At 35.6% G+C, this 18,968-nt stretch overlaps 1 protein-coding gene across 5 annotated transcripts in view; it reads right to left on the reverse strand.

Annotated features, from left to right (window-relative positions):
• Window positions 1-18,968, reverse strand: part of POT1 (protection of telomeres 1) — a 93,183-nt gene that overhangs the window by 52,504 nt on the left and 21,711 nt on the right. For all 5 annotated transcript variants that reach the window (XM_040259564.1, XM_040259565.1, XM_040259567.1 and 2 more), the window contains 2 exons: window positions 18,258-18,305; window positions 15,267-15,381 (listed from right to left, as the gene is read on the reverse strand). In XM_040259564.1, the coding sequence (XP_040115498.1) occupies window positions 15,267-15,381; window positions 18,258-18,305 (163 nt within the window). The remainder of the gene's footprint in view (window positions 1-15,266; window positions 15,382-18,257; window positions 18,306-18,968) is intronic.

Here is an 18,968-nt window from a genome sequence, read left to right on the forward strand (position 1 = left end):
AACTGTGGTGCTGGAGAAGACTCCTCAAACCAATCATTCTTAAAGGAAATCAACCATGAATACTCGTTGGAAAGACTGATGCTGAAGCTGAAGCTCCAGTATTTTGGTCATCTGATGCAAACAGCCAACTCATTGGAAAATTCTCTGATGCTGGGAAAGATTGAGGGTAGAAGAAGAGGGTGTCAGAGGATGAGATGGGTGGATAGCATCACTGATGCAATGGACAGGAACTTGGGCAAACTCTGTGAGATGGTGAGGGACAAGGAGGCCTGGCATGCTGCAGTCCATGGGTCACAAACAGTCAGACATGACTGGGTGACTGAACAAGAAAAACAACCAAAATAAACTTTGAAACAACTGGGTGAACTAAAACCCAGTGAAAAATGTAACCTTATAACTTGTCCCTAATAATATAAGTAACTAGCAACCTTCTTGGCAAAAGCTTAAAGACCATCAGAAAAGTCTAAGATTCAGTTTCCATCTTCTTTATCTTCTTTAAAGTTTATCTTCTTCTATCTTCTTTAAAGCTTATAGACCTTTATTTAGTATTTCCTATAAAAATGAGGATTTTCAAGCAATAAAGTGATAAAGCTTTTCATTTTTTGAATATCCAATAGTATTACAGTATTTGATTTTATATTATTATGGATAGACAAAAACATATTCATAAACTTGTACTACATATAATGGATTTAAGTGGATCAACATGAACAAAATCCTCATACATTTCATTGCATGTAACAGTTTCCCCCACAAAAAAAGAACCGCATATAAACACTGAACTCTAGTTGATAGTTAGCAACGTACATCCTAAAATATTTACGGATAATGTGTACTGATATCTTCAACTTACTCTGAAAAGGATCAAAAAAGAAATTAACTAATGGACTCACCAACAATGGTCAGTATATATGGGTGTTCATTGCATAATTCCTTTAAATATTTTGTATATTTAAATATTTTTATTAAAATGCTGAGAAAAACAAGTAGTTTTTAAATTATATATTTCCTTTATAACAGTATTTTCATTAGCTCTTTGAATAGAACACCTTTATAGAATCTTTTGACCTGTTAAATTCTCAAAAAATCCTGAATTAGGTATATCAGAAATTAAAAGGTATTAATAAACTTATCTCAAAGTACCAAGAATGAAAGAAAATAGTTTGACAGTATTATGGAAGATATAAAGAAATCAATAAACCATAATTTTGATCTTTCTTCTTTTTCAATTTGAAATGCTTTCTTATCTGTAATTCTATATGAATCTTATTTCAGTTATAGAAGGTGATTGTGGGTGATGATACCAGTTTCTCAAAAGTATTTTATGTACTGGGAAACTGAGAGGAGTTAAGAGAAGCCTGAAGAGTCTGCTAAAAACTGATCGACAGCTGTTGAGTTTTTGGTAGGGAGTGGGGTATACACACTTTGTTTATGATTAAATGATCAAAATTGTTTTTAGTGGTAACGGAAATTCATGTGTACTTCTTATTCTGTTGCTGGTACATGGTTCCATTAACCTTTTGCTTTAAATCTAATTTATATAATGCATTCAACAACAAATCTCTCTAATATTTAGCATAAAATATGAGGTTTCTTATCATGAAATTTCTGCAGAGAATATGTATTTGGTTTATCACTCCACCCTAAAAATTAAATTCACTGGTTTTCAACTGGTAATAACATCCAGGTATACACACAAATTCTATGAAGTCCTGATACTGTTTTCCAAGTAAAGCAAAAATTTTCAAATTTCTAAAAGTAAAAAACTAAAAGTATAAAAAAATTGTAAGAAATAATCCAAGGCATAAGTTAATTTTCATTGTTTTTTCTATTCCAAACTTCTTTTTTAAAAAAGTCCTTCTCAGTTTTTAACCAAAAAAGAATTTTTTTGAATGTGTTTTCACTCAAAGAGGAGATGGGAAGGTAAGGTTATCATACAACTCTCAGAAAGTTGGAAGTTTATGAAGAAACTTGAAAAACAATCTACTTAAGCCATTTGGGTAGAAGTTATACATTTCAGCAGAATGTGTCTTATTTCAAAAACAACTTTGCTCTCAAATTTATACTATACATTCAAAGGGTAACATTAATATATACATGTGTGGTAAGTCATTTTAGTTCTGTCTGACTTTTTGCAACCCTATGGACTGTGGCCTACCAGGCTCCTCTGTACATGAGATCCTCCAGACAAGAATACCGGAGTGGTTGCCAAGCCCTTCATCAGGGAATCTTCCCAAACCTGGGTCTCCTGCACCACGGGCAATGTTCTTCAAAACATCATCTACTAGCTACAAAACAAGCTCTCTAGAAGAGCACAACTAAACATGAGGAAGTTCTCAGACTCTCCTAAGGTTATCTACAAAAATAATGAGGAGTTTCAAACTAAAATTTTATATATTTTGGTGTTTAGATATGTATACAGTTATAAAACAAACAAAACTTCAGATCCAAGAAATAGGAGGCATTAAAAAAAAAAATCTGTCCAATAATCTGCCCTGAAGAACAATAAAGTAGCAATACAAATGAAATATTAAACAGCTTTCAGGTTCTTTCAAAAATTACCATTATTCCTAACATAACTGGAAACCAAGCTACTCATTTTAACAAATACTAACAGGGCAAACTGTCAAACAAGTCTTCCAACAGATAAATAATCCTACAATAATGACTACCTAAAATAATAAAAATAGTTATTTTCCCCATGCCTCATTTTTGACTCCCAAATGAATGAAAAAAAAACAAAACAAAACTGTGAAGTCACAGTCAACCTAGAACTTTGTATTTTAATAACAGAGTTACAAAACAAAGGTTCAGTTCAGTTCAGTTGCTCAGTCGTGTCCGACTGTTTGTGACCATGAACCACAGCTCGCCAGGCCTCCCTGTCCATCACCAACTCCCGGAGTTTACTCAAACTCATGTCCATTGAGTCGGTAATGCCATCCAACCATCTCATCCTCTGTCGTCCCCTTCTCCTCCTGCCCTCAATCTTTCCCAGTGTCAGGGTCTTTTCAAATGAGTCAGCTCTTCGCATCACGTGGCCAAAGTATTGGAGTTTCAGCTTCAACATCAGTCCTTCCAATGAACATCCAGGACTGATCTCCTTTAGGATGAACTGGTTGGATCTCCTTGCAGTCCAACAGACTCTCAAGAGTCTTCTCCAACACCACAGTTCAAAAGCAGCAATTCTTTAGCGCTTAGCTTTCTTTATAGTCCAACTCTTTGGAAAAACCATAGCCTCGACTAGACGGACCTTTGTTGGCAAAGTAATGTCTCTGCTTTTGAATATGCTGTCTAGGTTGGTCATAACTTTCCTTCCAAGGAGTAAGTGTCTTTTAATTTCATGGCTGCAATCATCATCTACAGTGATTCTGGAGCCCAGAAAAATAAAGTCAGCCACTTTTTCCCATCTATTTGCCTTGAAGTGATGGGACTGGATGCCATTATCTTAGTTTTCTGAATGTTGAGCTTTAAGCCAACTTTTTCACTCTCCTCTTTCATCAAGAGGTTCTTTAGTTCCTCTTCACTTTCTGCCATAAGGGTGGTGTCATCTGCATATCTGAGGTTATTGATATTTCTCCCGGCAATCTTGATTCCGGCTTGTGCTTCATCCAGCCCAGCATTTCTCATGATGTACTCTGCATAGAAGTTAAATAAGCAGGGTGACAATGTACAGCCTTGATGTACTCCTTTTCCTATTTGGAACCAGTCTGTTGTTCCATGTCCAATTCTAACTGTTGCTTCCTGACCTGCATACAGGTTTCTCAAAAGGCAGGTCAGGTGGTCTGATATTCTCATCTCTTTCAGAATTTTCCACAGTTTCTTGTGATCCACACAGTCAAAGGCTTTGGCATAGTCAATAAAGCAGAAATAGATGTTTTTCTGGAACTCTCTTGCTTTTTCGATGATCCAGTGGATGTTGGCAATTTGATCTCTAGTTCCTCTGCACGTTCTAAAACCAGCTTGAACATCTGGAAGTTCATGGTTCACGTGCTGCTGAAGCCTGGCTTGGAGAATTTTGAGTATTACTTTACTAGCATGTGAGATGAGCGCAATTATGTGGTAGTTTGAGCATTCTTTGGCATTACCTTTCTTTGGGATTGTAATGAAAACTGACCTTTTCCAGTCCTGTGGCCACTGCTGAGTTTGCAAATTTGCTGGCATATTGAGTGCAGCACTTTCACAGCATCATCTTTCAGGATCTGAAATAGGTCAACTGGAATTCCATCACCTCCACTAGCTTGTTCGTAGTGATGCTTCCTAAGGCCCACTTGACTTCACATTCCAGGATGTCTAGCTCTAGGTGAGTGATCATACCATTATGATTATCTGGGTTGTGAAGACCTTTTTTGTACAGTTCTTCTGTGTATTCTTGCCACCTCTTTTTAATATCTTCTGCTTCTGTTAGGTCTCTACCATTTCTGTCCTTTATTGTGCCCATCTTTACATGAAATGTTTTCTTGGTATCTGTAATTTTCTTGAAGAGATCTCTAGTCTTTCTGGTCCACTGGAGAAGGGAATGGTAAACCACTTCAGTATTCTTGCGTTGAGAACCCCATGAACAGTATGAAAAACAAAGGTAATTTAAGTTTCTTTTCTTGAAAGCTAATACCAGTAGAGAAACTACGAAGAGTAGAAAGACATCTAATAAATCACTATTCTTTATTTTATCTAAATAACATATTAATATAATGTCTGTGTATGTGTACATGTGTGCACATTTGCGTCCACCCCTTTGTGATCCCACAGACTGTAGGCAGCCAGGCTCCTCTGTCCATGGGATTCTATAGGCAAGAATACTGGAGTGGGTTGCCATTTCCTCCTCCAGGGGATCCTCCTGACCCAGGGATCAAACCTGCATCTCTGGTGTCCCCTTCAGTGGCAGGCAGATTCTCTACCACTGAGCCACCTGGAACCCCCAAATAACCTCTAAAACACATATTTAAACTTTTGATAAAGGATTGACTTTAACTAATGCTTTAGTAAGACTTCATGTTTAAACTGACAAAGTGTTTTAACTACTTTAACACTTAGGTAATACTTCATGTAATTTGATATAAATCTAGAAAAGGTAACAAATGATAAATTAAGCCCTATAGTCTGCAATCACCTAATTTCCTCAGTATGATTAAGTGTAAATTGCCTTAGAGTTATATTATAAGGAAAAGCTGGTAGTTCATCTAAGCAAAGTCTTTAATCAAAGAAGCATGCATGCATGCATAAATTATGTAATCCACAAAAAATTCCTCCATGAAAGTTGCTTTACCATCTTTTATCTATTATCAATACTAGAGCTGTGTTGCTTTTAAACCAATCAGTATTTCCCCAACAGTTTTCTGTCTGTATGAAAGTTTATTATTGAAATACTAAAGTAAAAGCCATGAAGGCAAATCACTGAACTCAGGTGATACTATATGCTACAACCTTATCTGTTTACAAGGATACTTGCTATATAATACATAACAGCACTCTTTAACTATGCTGGTATGAAGTTAACATAATTTCCACTCATGTTTTTATAATATTGGAAAAGACCACGGGAAGTAGGAAGAGAAGAAAGCATAAACAGGATGATAGAGATATAGGTTCTAAATACATGTGTGCACATACACACAGATTAGACAGGAAAGTAAGTAGGCAGGTAAACAGATACTCGACAAGTTTATAAATGTTATTCTAGAATTACGCCTGGAGGCATTTTCCTCTTATGTTTTACTCTATGTATTAAGCAACCACAGGTCATAGATGGTATACTAGGTTTAAGGATTTATATTAAAACTAGCAGTGGTCTTTATCTTTCCAGAGTTTGTGCTTATAGTAAGGTAGATAAAATGAATGCTTTTAAAATAACTATAAAAGTATATTGATATTCATCAATAAAAAGGAATAAACTACTAATACATGCTACAGCATGGAGCCTCAAAATCATTATGCTAGATGAAAGAAGCCAGAAGCAAAGTGAGGCTCTCTAAATGAAGTGTACATAAAGGCATAAAAATATTAGTTTGGTGTAAAAGTAATCACGGTTTTGCTTTATTGAATTTTGCTCTTTGATATTGGAATACATTCTTCAATAAATATGGTTATATTATCCATCATTTTAATACGCATTTCTCCCTTTTTTTTGCTGACTTAACTATTGTTGTTGTTCAGTTGCTAAGTCATGACCAACTCTTTCCGACCCCATGGACTACAGCACACCAGGCTTCCTTGTCCCTCACCATCCCCCAGAGTTTGCTCAAATTCATGTCCATTGAGTCAGTGATGCTATCTAACCCTCTCATCCTCTGTCACCCCCTTCTCTTCCTGCCCTCAATCTTTTCCAGCATCAGGGTTTTTTCCAATGAGTCAGCTCTTCTCATCAGGTAGTCAAAGTATTGGAGCTTCAGCTTCAGCATCAGTCCTTCCAGTGAGTATTCAGGGTTGCTTTCATGTAGGACTGACTGGTTTGACTTACTTGCTGCTTACTGCATATTTATTTTAGACTATGGAAATAATGTTAGACAAAAAGCAAATTTGAGTAATTTTCTTATTCAAGTTCAAATGGATTGTAAAGCAGTGGAGACAACTTGCAACAACAACAACACACACGGCTTAGGAACTGTTAACGAACATACAGTGCAGTGGTGGCTCAAGAAGGTTTGCAAAGGAGACAAAAGCCTTGAAGATGAGGAGTGGAGTGGCATAAAAAACTCATGTAGAGACTAGTAAATACTCTGCCTAATGATTAAAAATTGGGCAACATCTGAATAGTCCTCTTTTTTGAGGAGACCTGTTGCAGATCATACACTGGGAGAAGAGAATTCACCCCAGGCTCTCTGTTAGCTGTTCTTCCACAGATCCTTATATGAAGGTACAGATAATATACATGACTTACACACATCATAATATTTAGTAGATGATTTTGAAACAAGGCAGTTACCAATAAAAAGTGAGATCACTGCACACTAAATACAAAATAAATTCCAGGCAATACATCCAGCTTTAAAAAATATAAAATAATTTTAAAGAAAAAAATCTTTTTGCAGATCTTCTATGGGTAAGACTCTCCAAACAAACAAATTATGACTCCACAAGCACTATAAACATTTATATTTCAAAAACTATCAGCACAAAACCAAAATGCTGGGGAAATCATCTATAACATATACGATGAAAAAGAGTAAGAAGCTACCAGGAATCACTGAAAACGGACAACCAAACTGAAAAATATGGAAGAGAATATATTTTTATTTTCTTAGTTGATGTATGTGAAGTTGGGAGGGAAAGTAATATACTGAAGTAGAAGAAAATCTTAAAAATGCAGATAGAAATCAAAGTTTTTTGTAACTTAAAAGTAATTTTTGTGAGCCCAATATTAATAGAATCCATTAGACCTGTGAAATAATATAATGAAGTATTACATTGATAGCCACTTAAAATATGAGTGTGTGTTAGTCACTTAGTTGTGTCCCATTCTTTGTGACCCCGTGGACTGTAGCCCCCCAGACTCCTCTGTCCATGGGATTCTCCAGGCAAGAATATGGAGTGGGTTGCCATTTCCTTCTCCAGGGGATCTTCCTGACCCAAGGATCAAACCTGGGTCTGTTGCATTGCAGGCAGATTCTTCACCACCTGAGCTGTAGGGAAGTCCACTTAAAATATATTTGTAATAATTCTGAATAACCTTGTAAAGACCAACTGTCAATGATTGATACATGACAGTTCTAGCATATGAAGATGTTGACTGTATGTACAACCAATACAATCTGAACAAGGCTGTTTTACCACATATGAAAACCATAAATTAAATACTATTTTTAAAAATTTTATTCAAGAATATAAACAAGGAGCACATCACAGTGTATCATAGGTCCTTAATAATGATCCCTAAAAAAGCCTGCTACAAGAGCATAAAAGTATGCATCAATATACTGCTGACATTCTATTGCTTCAAATTATATTTAAGTTGACTGCTTCAGCACTAGTACACATTTTATTATAAAGCTGACAACTGTTGTTGCCATTTTCAAAGTCTGGAATGTTACCTCTTCTTCCTCTTCTATCAAAATCCAATATCCTTTAAAGTTCAGCTCAAAGGGCTACATCTCCTAAAAACTTTTCTCCTTTAGCATTAATCTCTGCATTCCCACTCTAAAAGCATGCTGTTTATTCCTTTAGTCACAGCATAATACAACTGTGCCTCGTATTAACTAGCTGATTACCTCTGGATCTCTCTCACTTATAAACTCTGAGAGTTATTTTATCTATGGACAACAATCTATTAGTCTCCATCTTTAGACAACAACTAACTATAGTATAATGCTACACAGGCTAGCCAAAGACATTTTCTAATTGAATGAATAAAAGAATGTACAAGTTTCATGAAAGAATGAGAAAACACATATTATTCACTGAAATAATCAAAACTATAAACTCATGAAACATAGTAAGTGGGCTAATAATTTTTTAGAGGAAAAGGTTCTGAGAGACGTATTCCTAGGATATGGACAGGAAAGAGGGGATGCCACAAACCTCAAAGAAGTCATCTTGAGTATAAGAAAGCAATCCATACAAAGGTTCAGTGACAGAATAAGAAAGATCTTTCCTCACCTTCCACTCCAAGTGGAAACCTAAATATTTCCTACTGGCATGGACAGAATAGCCTGAAAACAGTGAAGAGAGGCTTAGCTCTCCTTTCTAAATCCTTAAAGAGATAAGTGATGACTAGCCGTGCTCTGGCTGCCCTCCCGTCATGAAAGTAAGACAGCCAAGCAATTGAGAAGTCTCAACTCATTCAACTAGACATAATGCTTTAGCTCGAGAGAAATGGAAAACTCCATACCTGCCCACAACCTTCATCTCATATAAAAGGTAAATCCACCAGTCAGCTTTAAAATACACATTCAAAAAGTTTAGTATGCTTCACAATGACGATTCTGTTCATTTTTAACAATAAAATGGACAACTAGAATTTTACAAATTGGGGAAAGACTAAAACCAAAGTGAAACCATGAATAATTATAATTATTGTAATGATTATGTCTAAACTGTAAATTTTAATTTTGTGAGGGTGGAAAACAATTACACAAATCTTTGAATGTTTCATGTCTAATACAACACCTGGCACATTTGTCAGTGTTTGCTGAATAAATGCAAATGAGTGAACTGAAAAACAAACTATATATTTAGTTTTAAATGCCATACATTAAACCAATACATATGCTGTAGCTTTGATATTAACTGAGTATTCAGATAAGTGAGTCTAAACGTATTACAGATCAGGAGTTTCCAATGTGAAGCTCAAAGGAAGCAGGGAATGAATCTTTGATATTGTATGTGTAAGTCTTTACACATGCACATGTATTTTTCTAGAGCAGGTTCTACATAGCTGTCATCATACTTTCATAAAGGTTGAAGACTACAAAACAATCAAAACATCTAAAGATGCATTATCAATTGTAAAAAGTTAAAAATATAATTAAATATTACACATAATTTGTGTTACACCAGATGTTTCAATCTTTGATGAATCAGAAAAGCTCTTGGATTATATGGAGTACCAAAGAGTCATTAATCATCCAGTATTTAATAAATGCTTTTTCAACCATTTAAATGTAGAAAATGTGGGAATTTATTATTATCCTTTGTGAAATTAAAAGACACTAGCTATATCATCAGTAGGCAACCAATATAACTCATGCAAAACAAAAATATTCAAACAATTATGCCATATGACATTAATGCATAAATGGCTAAGACGTTTTTATAAGTGAAAACAGCATTTTTACAAAACCAAAACTAGTAATCCAGAGTAGAACATTTAACAAAACAGAAAAAGATAAAAGTCCTGGGGCTCTATATCCTAGCACTCTAACCTAAAAACTAAAAGTAAGTAAAATAGAAAGGAGCTCTTAGAAATCCAATGTTGTAGACATAAGTTAGTAATTTGATTGTACTGCTCAGGAAGGAGCTGCAACAGGTGTCCTTTTTCTAAGAAACTGAGTAGAAGAAGTCCACTTCTAAAAACACTGTAACATCCAAAACTGGTCAGTTTAACCAAGCTGTTTTTTTCTGATATTGAGAATTTTTGATGGAAGGTGAGGTATGAAAATAATTTCAAACATAAAGCATTCCTGAGGAAAGCTTGCAAGCCACAGGTGATGGGCCATACTACATGGCACAAAAAGGCTGAGACCTCTAGGGCCTCAGAGGTGGAGAGAGAATGGAAAAAGCAGAGGTAAACAATAAAAACAGATGATACAATTACTCTGACTATTCGCTCCCTTCCTCTGGACTCAAATATTAGGAAGAATAAGCACAAACAAGAGTTCCCCCTACTCATCCCATTTGCTCTGTGAGCAGGGATTATATTAACCAAGCAAGCATCACTATACACTGTTAACAGATCTGGATGGAAATGATTTATGGCCTGCCTCTATGCGCTTTACTTAGTAAGAACAGACAATAAGAACAGAGTAAAGGTGTCTCAAGTTTAAAGTAAGTATTAAGCTATTTCTTAAAATCTGAGACAAAGTTAAAAATAAATTCCTTTATATGTGTTATCTAAGAAAATATGCCCAATGTTATCTGTACAAGATGAAACACTACATACCTAGCTCTTTATATCCAACTCTGTAAAGTGAAAGTAACTATAAGGCTTTCACAGGAGGTAACTGCTAGAAATCTCAAAATCCCAAAAAGGTGACAATAACCTTGTCTTCCTACATGAAAGAGGCCATATTAAGTACCCCAATGAGTGATTATCAAAATAAATTTTGATGATACAATGATCTTTCAATACATGGTGTTCTCATTATTCCTGAGATATTCTTGGTTTTCATGACATCTTATCACAAATGAGTAAGAGACTGAATATCTGTAGTCCTTTTAACACAGGATTGATAAGACCTCTGGAAGAATAAAAGCTGCAACTGCCCTGAGACTGAATACAAAGCTTAGGAAATAAAGCATGTGCAATGGTTTATTTGCACAAGATGGCAATGTGCTACAGGTCATGTGTAATCATTATCAAAGAGGAGGAAAGCCTTCAAGAAAAGTTCCAGCCAAGTAGTAAGGATGCAAAATTGCACCAAATTGCCTCTACTGCACTGAATTGAACATTTATAAAATGAATGTTAATGAAAAATTCTAGCTGATGATATGTAAGAGAGTTTTTATCCACCTAACTAAGTTTGAGTTGCATAAAGGTAACTGTCCTCCACATAACTATTTTGTACATTAAGATGTAATATTTAGGTTGTGGCCATGTATTTGTGACATAAGGTTGCTTTATATCATACAAAAGAGGCACAGCTGTGGGTTATTCCTGTACATTTATTCTAGTACTTCTCAGTGGTAATATCAATGAAGTTGATCCTTTCCTGAACAAAAAAATCAGAGCTTTCTGTCTGACTCTCCTGCAGCATGTTGAAGGATGAACTCTATCAAACAGAAATAAAAATGTAAGTATAACTAAAATGAAAAGACAGATAGTTTGAAAATGCTACTATCTTACTATTATCTTGCTTGTAAAGATATCTCCCTATATCTTCAGACCTATTTTAGAGTTTCAATGAATATATTCAGAAAAAATTGATGACACTCATTTTAAACTAGTATCTTAGAAGAAACAGAGACATGTAGGGACTGGATATCTGAGAGACATATAAGATGCATAGAATATATAATAAACATTATATAGTTTCCCAGTGCTTTCATTATATACACATGAATTAATAACACTGTCAGAAGAAAATGATTATGCTATATAAAATTAGTGTTGAATCATCACAGCTGTTTTAAAAACAGCTATCTTTTTATTTTCTAATTTCATGTTATTTTTTTAACATAATATACTTGCTGATTAATTTACTATAAACTTCTAATGAAAAGCATTTGCAACACACCAAGTGCAAAAAAGTTTTAAAATTATATCTTCTACCAAGTTAGAGGAACATTATTACCAATATGTTGCTTATTCCTAAATTTGGCAGGCCAATGAAAGCCAGCGGGATAACTCACCATTGGAAAAGGATCACAGTAACAGAATTCTCAGAATGAGCAATGTAAAATTCAGGGGGGAAAACTGAATGAGAAGAAACTACTAAAGTGAAAGTATGCATGTGTATTTTGAATGGTATGATGGGGTATGGAATGTAGACTTCGCAAAAAGGTAAAGTTGAATGAAAATATTTGAGAAATTCAAACAAAAAATTCTCTGCTTCAACCTTAGGGTTTAATTTTTTCCCCTACTCCTAAAATAACAGAAATCAGGGTTTTCAATAAAACATCCCTTTGGGCTCTTCAAACTTAGCTACCTTCTATTTCAAACTTCTTATCTCTAGATTTAATAGGCTTCACATAATCATTTTCACATAAACTAAGTTGCACCTATACATTAACAAAATATTCGGACCACATGAAAATAAAATTTTCCTCCATCCAACAAAGCAAGGAGTAAACTTAGAGGCCATTTCATAATAAAATTTACATATGTAATCTAATTAGGGCTTCCCAGGTGGCTCAGTAAATAATCTGTCTAAAACGCAGGAGACATGCTTCGATCCTTAGGTCAGGAAGGTCCCCTGGAGAAGGAAATGGAAACCCACTCCAGTATTCTTGCCTAGGAAATCCCATGAACAGAGGAGCCTGGCAGGCTACAGTCCATGGAGTCCCAAAAGAGTCAGATACAACTTAGTGACTAAACAACAATTTAATAAATTAAATCTTAAAGAATATTAACTCACTAGGAACATCTTAGTGTTCTCAGCTTGAGCCACAGCAGTTGGCAGACACACAGTAGATAAAGAAAATGTTTCATTACCACCACCCGTTTCATATTTTTACATCTTAAAATATGGCTACACCTTAAAACTGACAGTATAGTTTTTATTAATAATACATAAAACGATCCGTTTTACAAACTGTTGTTTAAAGTTAGACTCAACAGAGTAATAAATGTGAAATTTAATGCTGAACTGAATTAAACCAAGATGAAAGTGCATTGTCTGTTAAATACATTAACTCTCAGAAAACTGAAATTCAGGCTTTCTGAACACATTAGTTTGCTTTAGTCTGTTTTAAAAAATTTGCACTTTTATATAGAATAGGTTCAGTTCAGTTCAGTTATTCAGAAGTGTCTGATTCTTTGCAACCTCATGAACCTTACGTAGCAAGCCAGGCCTCCCTGTCCATCACCAACTCCTGGAGTCCACTCAAACCCATGTCCATTGAGTCGGTGATGCCATCCAACCATCTCATCCTCTGTCGTCCCCTTCTCCTCCTGCCCTCAATCTTTCCCAGCATCAGGGTCTTTTCAAATGAGTCAGCTCTTCACAACAGGTGGCCAAATTATTGGAGTTTCAGCTTCAACATCTGTCCTTCCAATGAACACCCAGGACTGATCTCCTTTAGGATGGACTGGTTGGATCTCCTTGCAGTCCAAGGGACTCTCAAGAGTCTTCTCCAACACCACAGTTCAAAAGCATCAATTCTTCGGCACTCAGTTTTCTTTATAGTCCAACTCTCACATCCATACATGACTACTGGAAAAACCATAGCCTTGACTAGACAGACCTTTGTGGACAAAGAAATGTCTCTGCTTTTTAATATGCTTTCTAGGTTGGTCATAACTTTCCTTCCAAGGAGTAAGCATCCTTAATTCCATGGCTGCAATCACCATCTGCAGTGATTTTAGAGCCCAGAAAAATAAAGTCAGCCACTGTTTGCACTGTTTCCCCATCTATTTGCTATGAAGTGATGGGACCAGATGCCATGATATAAGTTTTCTGAATGTTGAGCTTTATACCATCTTTTTCACTCTTCTCTTTCACTTTCATCAAGAGGCTCTTTACTTCTTCTTCACTTTCTGCCATAAGGGTGGTGTCATCTGCATATCTGAGGTTATTGATATTTCTCCCGGCAATCTTGATTCTAGCTTGTGTTTCTTCCAGTCCAGCGTTTCTCATGATGCACTCTGCATATAAGTTAAATAAGCAGGGTGACAATATATAGCCTTGACATACTCCTTTTCCTATTTGGAACCAGTCTGTTGTCTCATGTCCAGTTCTAACTGTTGCTTCCTGACCTGCATATAGATTTCTTAAGAGGCAGGTCAGGTGGTCTGGTATTCCCATCTCTTTCAGAATTTTCCACAGTTTATTGTGATCCACACAGTCAAAGGCTTTGGCATAGTCAATAAAGCAGAAATCGATGTTTTTCTGGTACTCTCTTGCTTTTTCCATGATCCATTGGATGTTGGCAATTTGATCTCTGGTCCCTCTGCCTTTTCTAAAACCAGCTTGAACATCTGGACATTTATGGTTCACATATTGCTGAAGCCTGGCTTGGAGAATTTTGAGCATTACTTTACTAGCATGTGAGATGAGTGCAATTGTGTGGTAGTTTGAGCATTCTTTGGCATTGCCTTTCTTTGGAATTGGAATGAAAACTGACCTTTTCCAGTCCTGCGGCCATTGCTGAGAATAGGTTATATCTTTTCAATTAGCTTTAAAAACAACCCAAGTTTTTTGAATAGGGTGTTTAACCCTTTTACATTTAAAGAAGAACTTACTCTTGCCATTTTGCTAAATTTTTTCTGACTTGTAGCTCTTTTGATCCCTGTTTCCTCTTATGATCTTCCTTTGTATTTCATTGATTTTTTTTTTTTTTTTGTCATTACATAGGTCTGATTCCTTTCCCATTTTCTTTTGAGTATCATCCATAGATATTTTCTTTTTGGTTAACATAAAACTTACGTAAGACATTTTACAGTTAAAACTGTCTCAAGCTGATAAAAAATAAACTATCACACACAAAAATGCTACACTTTTACTCTTCCCAACACATACTCTATGTCACTGATGTTACAACATTACAACGTTATCCTTTTATACTGTGTACTCACTAACATGTATTTACAGGTGGTTCTTTTTTATACATTTGTTATTTAACTTCTATACCAGAATTAAAATGATTTACAAATCATCATTACAGTATTACAGTATTCTGTAAGTGGCTATATATTTACCTTTTCTATCTTATTCTATTCTTTCATGTATACTTTCATATGCTGTCACGTTACTGTTTAGCATCCTTTTAATTTCTTTATACTTTAGAACCTAAAGACAACACTTATTTTATAAATAAAACTGGCCAAAAAGTCTGCATCAGTATTGTTTGACAATGACAAATCAGCATGGAGCCTGCAAGACCTAAGAGTACCGAAGGAGCTGCGTTGAAACCAATACAGCAGATCCAGTCCATTAAAATCTTCACCCAATACCTACCAGTTCCTCTGCTTAGGTACGGAGGTTTAAAGAACTTCACAACACCATAGACATTCACAATCATGCCACCTTTAAGTTGATTCAGGGGTGTATATACATAATGTGTGGCTGGAGCCTAAAGAAAGACAGTGAATATATCAATATTATTAAGTATTTATTTAGATTTTAGAATCATGTTATGATCCATTTGTAAGTTAGTAAATTGATCTGCATCTATTTCTTTGTGTCTAAACAGAGATGCACAGCTTATAAAGGTTACTGTATAACTGTATAAACTAGTTTTTCTCATAAATAGCTTTAATTATTAATGTTGCAATCTGTATATAACTTTAAAAAAAAAACAGTTTAAGAGATTTTAGTTCTAGTTTTTAACCTTAACTAGAATCACTTCAAAACTTATGGCATATATTTGTTTTTCTTATACTGCTACGAAGATTTTACTAAGGCCTAAATAAAGGCAGATTTGAATACAAATGATATAAAGACATTAAAATGGTAATAAAAGAAGAAAATAATGAAATAACTGTACATAAGTTTGGAAATAAAAGGGGAAGTGATTTACAGGTGTTAGGTAAACCATTTCTTAAAATGAGCAATAAAACAATAATCCAGGAGACCTCCCTGGGATGGAAGAAGGCTTTGCCAATAGCTCTCCTCCACATCTGTACTGCCCCTAAGGAACAGGTTGGTCTTACTCCTTATGAGATGCTATATGGGAGACCTTTTGTTTATGTCAGTGACCTCTTCCAAGATTCAGAGGCTCAGACCTTCCAGTCTTATACCATCGCCATTGTGAACTTCCAACAAGATATACACCTGTGGGGTGTCAATTAGGGCCCCAAAGATTCTAAACAGCTACCATTATATGCTCCAGGGACTCAAGTCCTGATTAAAGTCTGCAAAGATGGGTCCCAAAGGCTTAACTCCAGCCCATATGGAAGGGCCCCTACCCTGTAATACTTTCTACCCTCGCAGGAGTCAAGGTACTCAGACACGACTCCTGGATTCACTACTCATGAGTCAAGCCATGGGAAAAAACAGAAGAGGACACTCAGTATACCTGTGAGCCCCTGGGAGATCTCAGATACCTATTCAGGACTACAGATGAGTGTCATCCCAATGAATACCCCAAAATTAAGTTTCTGGGGATAAGATTTCTCAGGACAGTTCTAAAGAGCAAACACAGCTTGGCAGGGGCTGTACTCCAAAACAGACATGAGATAGATCTCCTGATCCCTGAACAAGGAGGGACTTGAGTCATCTTGAATGAGACATGTTGTTTCTGGGTAAATACTTCCAGGTAAGTTAGTAAAGTAATGCTCAAAATTCTCCAAGCCAAGCTTCAGCAGTACATGAACCACGAACCTCCAGATGTTCAAGCTGGTTTTAGAAAAGGCAGAGGAACCAGAAATCAAATTGCCAACATCCGATGGATCATGGAAAAAGCAAGAGTGCCAGAAAAACATCTATTTCTGCTTTATTGACTATGCCAAAGCCTTTGACTGTGTGGATCACAACAAACTGTAGAAAATCCTGAAAGAGATGGGAATACCAGACCACCTGACCTGCCTCTTAAGAAATCTATATGCAGGTCAGAAAGCAACAGTTAGAACTGGACATGGAACAACAGACTGGTTCCAAATAGGGAAAGGAGTACATTAAGGCTGCATACTGTCACCCTGCTTATTTAACTTATATGCAGAGTACATCATGAGAAACGCCGGGCTGGAAGAAGCACAAGCTGGAATCAAGATTGCCAGGAGAAATATCAATAACCTCAGATATGCAGATGACACCACCCTTATGGCAGAAAGTGAAGAGGAACTAAAAAGCCTCTTGATGAAAGTGAAAGAGGAGAGTGAAAAAGTTGGCTTAAAGCTCAACATTCAAAAAACAAAGATCATGGCACCTGGTCCCATCACTTCATGGGAAATAAATGGGGAAACAGTGGAAACAGTGGCAGACTTTATTTTTGGGGGGTCCCAAGTCACTGCAGATGGTGACTGCAGCCATGAAATTAAAAGACGCTTACTCCTTGGGAGGAAAGTTATGACCAACCTAGACAGTATATTGAAAAGCAGAGTCATTTTCCTAAGTTCAGAGGCTTTCATTTACTTCTGCCTTATTTACAGGTGCACGGATGAATCAAATATTTGAACTTGACCTATTTATAACAATTTTGAAAAATACTAATATCAGAATTAATTGATATTTTTAAAAAAGTATATCAATCCTCTTATTGGTTATTGTTTCCCAAAATAACAAATTTAAATTATACTATTATGGTAGTATTCAGAATTTAAAGCCTATACCCTGAAGTTACTGTTAACTAGAAACAAAGTTGACAAACGCTGTTCAACAGAAAGTAAAAGTTTAAGAACAGGTAGAACATAAACTTTATATTAAACTTTATCAACATATTACCTTCATTCTAGTTTCACTGAGCAACAAGTAGTTTACTTGAAAAAATGGGAACCTTTTCATTGCTATGAGATAATATTTTTAAGAATATTGAAAAAATGATTGTAAAAGAAAAGCAAAATGTGTCACAAGTGTAAAAAACTTATTTACTGAAAATTACATAATTTATCAAATCACAGTTTAGTGTATAATAATCAGTTTTAAACATAAGCTGATGAAAAGCAAAAGAAATGACTACTTAAGATTTAGAAGTAGCAAAAATCCTAGTGTCTTCATACAATACAGCTTTTTTTTCCACTTTAATTTTCTTGTGTACATAACTTTTGCAAAATATAAGCAAACATTCCAGGTAACAGACAAACCAGATGTTAATTATTACACAAATATATAACTCAAATGTAATATCATTGTGTATTGAAAAAGCAGAGATTTATGTTTTCCCACTGTACTGATACTATTTCAAACTTTATAGCTAGCTATAAAGTTGCCTGAATACATATTTGTATGTATATATAGGTATGTGTGTGTGGGAGAGTGTACATTTCTATATTAAAATGAATACCATCTTACCGAAGACATTGATTCTGCAGAACAATCTCTTACAGATTTAACATAAACCTGAAAAAAACAAGAGGATTTATTTGTATACAAACATGTCTAATGTGATTACAGACGTTTAACTGTATTAAACCTACAATCTTAATTTTATAATATTAAAGTTCACTAGAATGGCATAATAGCTTACAAATGAACAGTGACAGTTACAAAATTGTCTAAGCTAAGCTTCGGTTTAATTCATTAATTTTAATATCATAGGACCACACTGGTCTATATAACGCCCTGTTCAGACAAACTGAACACAACAAAACAGGTAGATGTTGGCCTGCAGGCACATGGCTTGACCCAATTTTGCTTCCCTACCTGACAGCCTTGACCAAACAGGTAGTCTTCAACCGTGTGTGTGTGTATGGTTGTGTGTATGGGGGGGGTGGGCATGAAGAGAGAGGGAGAGGATGAACACCTTCGTGTGTGTGGCAGGGGGGTTGGTAAAGAGAGAGGGAAAGGATGATCATAAAGAATGAAACAGGAGGAAATATCAACCAGGAGAAATATCAACAACCTCAGATATGCAGATGATACCACTCTAGTGGCAGAAAGCAAAGAGAAACTAAAGAGCTGCTAAGTAAGGATGAAAGAGGAGAGTGAAAAAGCTAGCTTGAAACTCAAAATTCAAAAAACTAAGATCATGGCATCTGGTCTCATCACTTTATGGCAAATATT

This window comes from Oryx dammah, unplaced genomic scaffold (genome assembly GCF_014754425.2).
Source record: "Oryx dammah isolate SB20612 unplaced genomic scaffold, SCBI_Odam_1.1 HiC_scaffold_18, whole genome shotgun sequence".
In the NCBI taxonomy this organism is placed as follows: Eukaryota; Metazoa; Chordata; class Mammalia; order Artiodactyla; family Bovidae; genus Oryx; species Oryx dammah.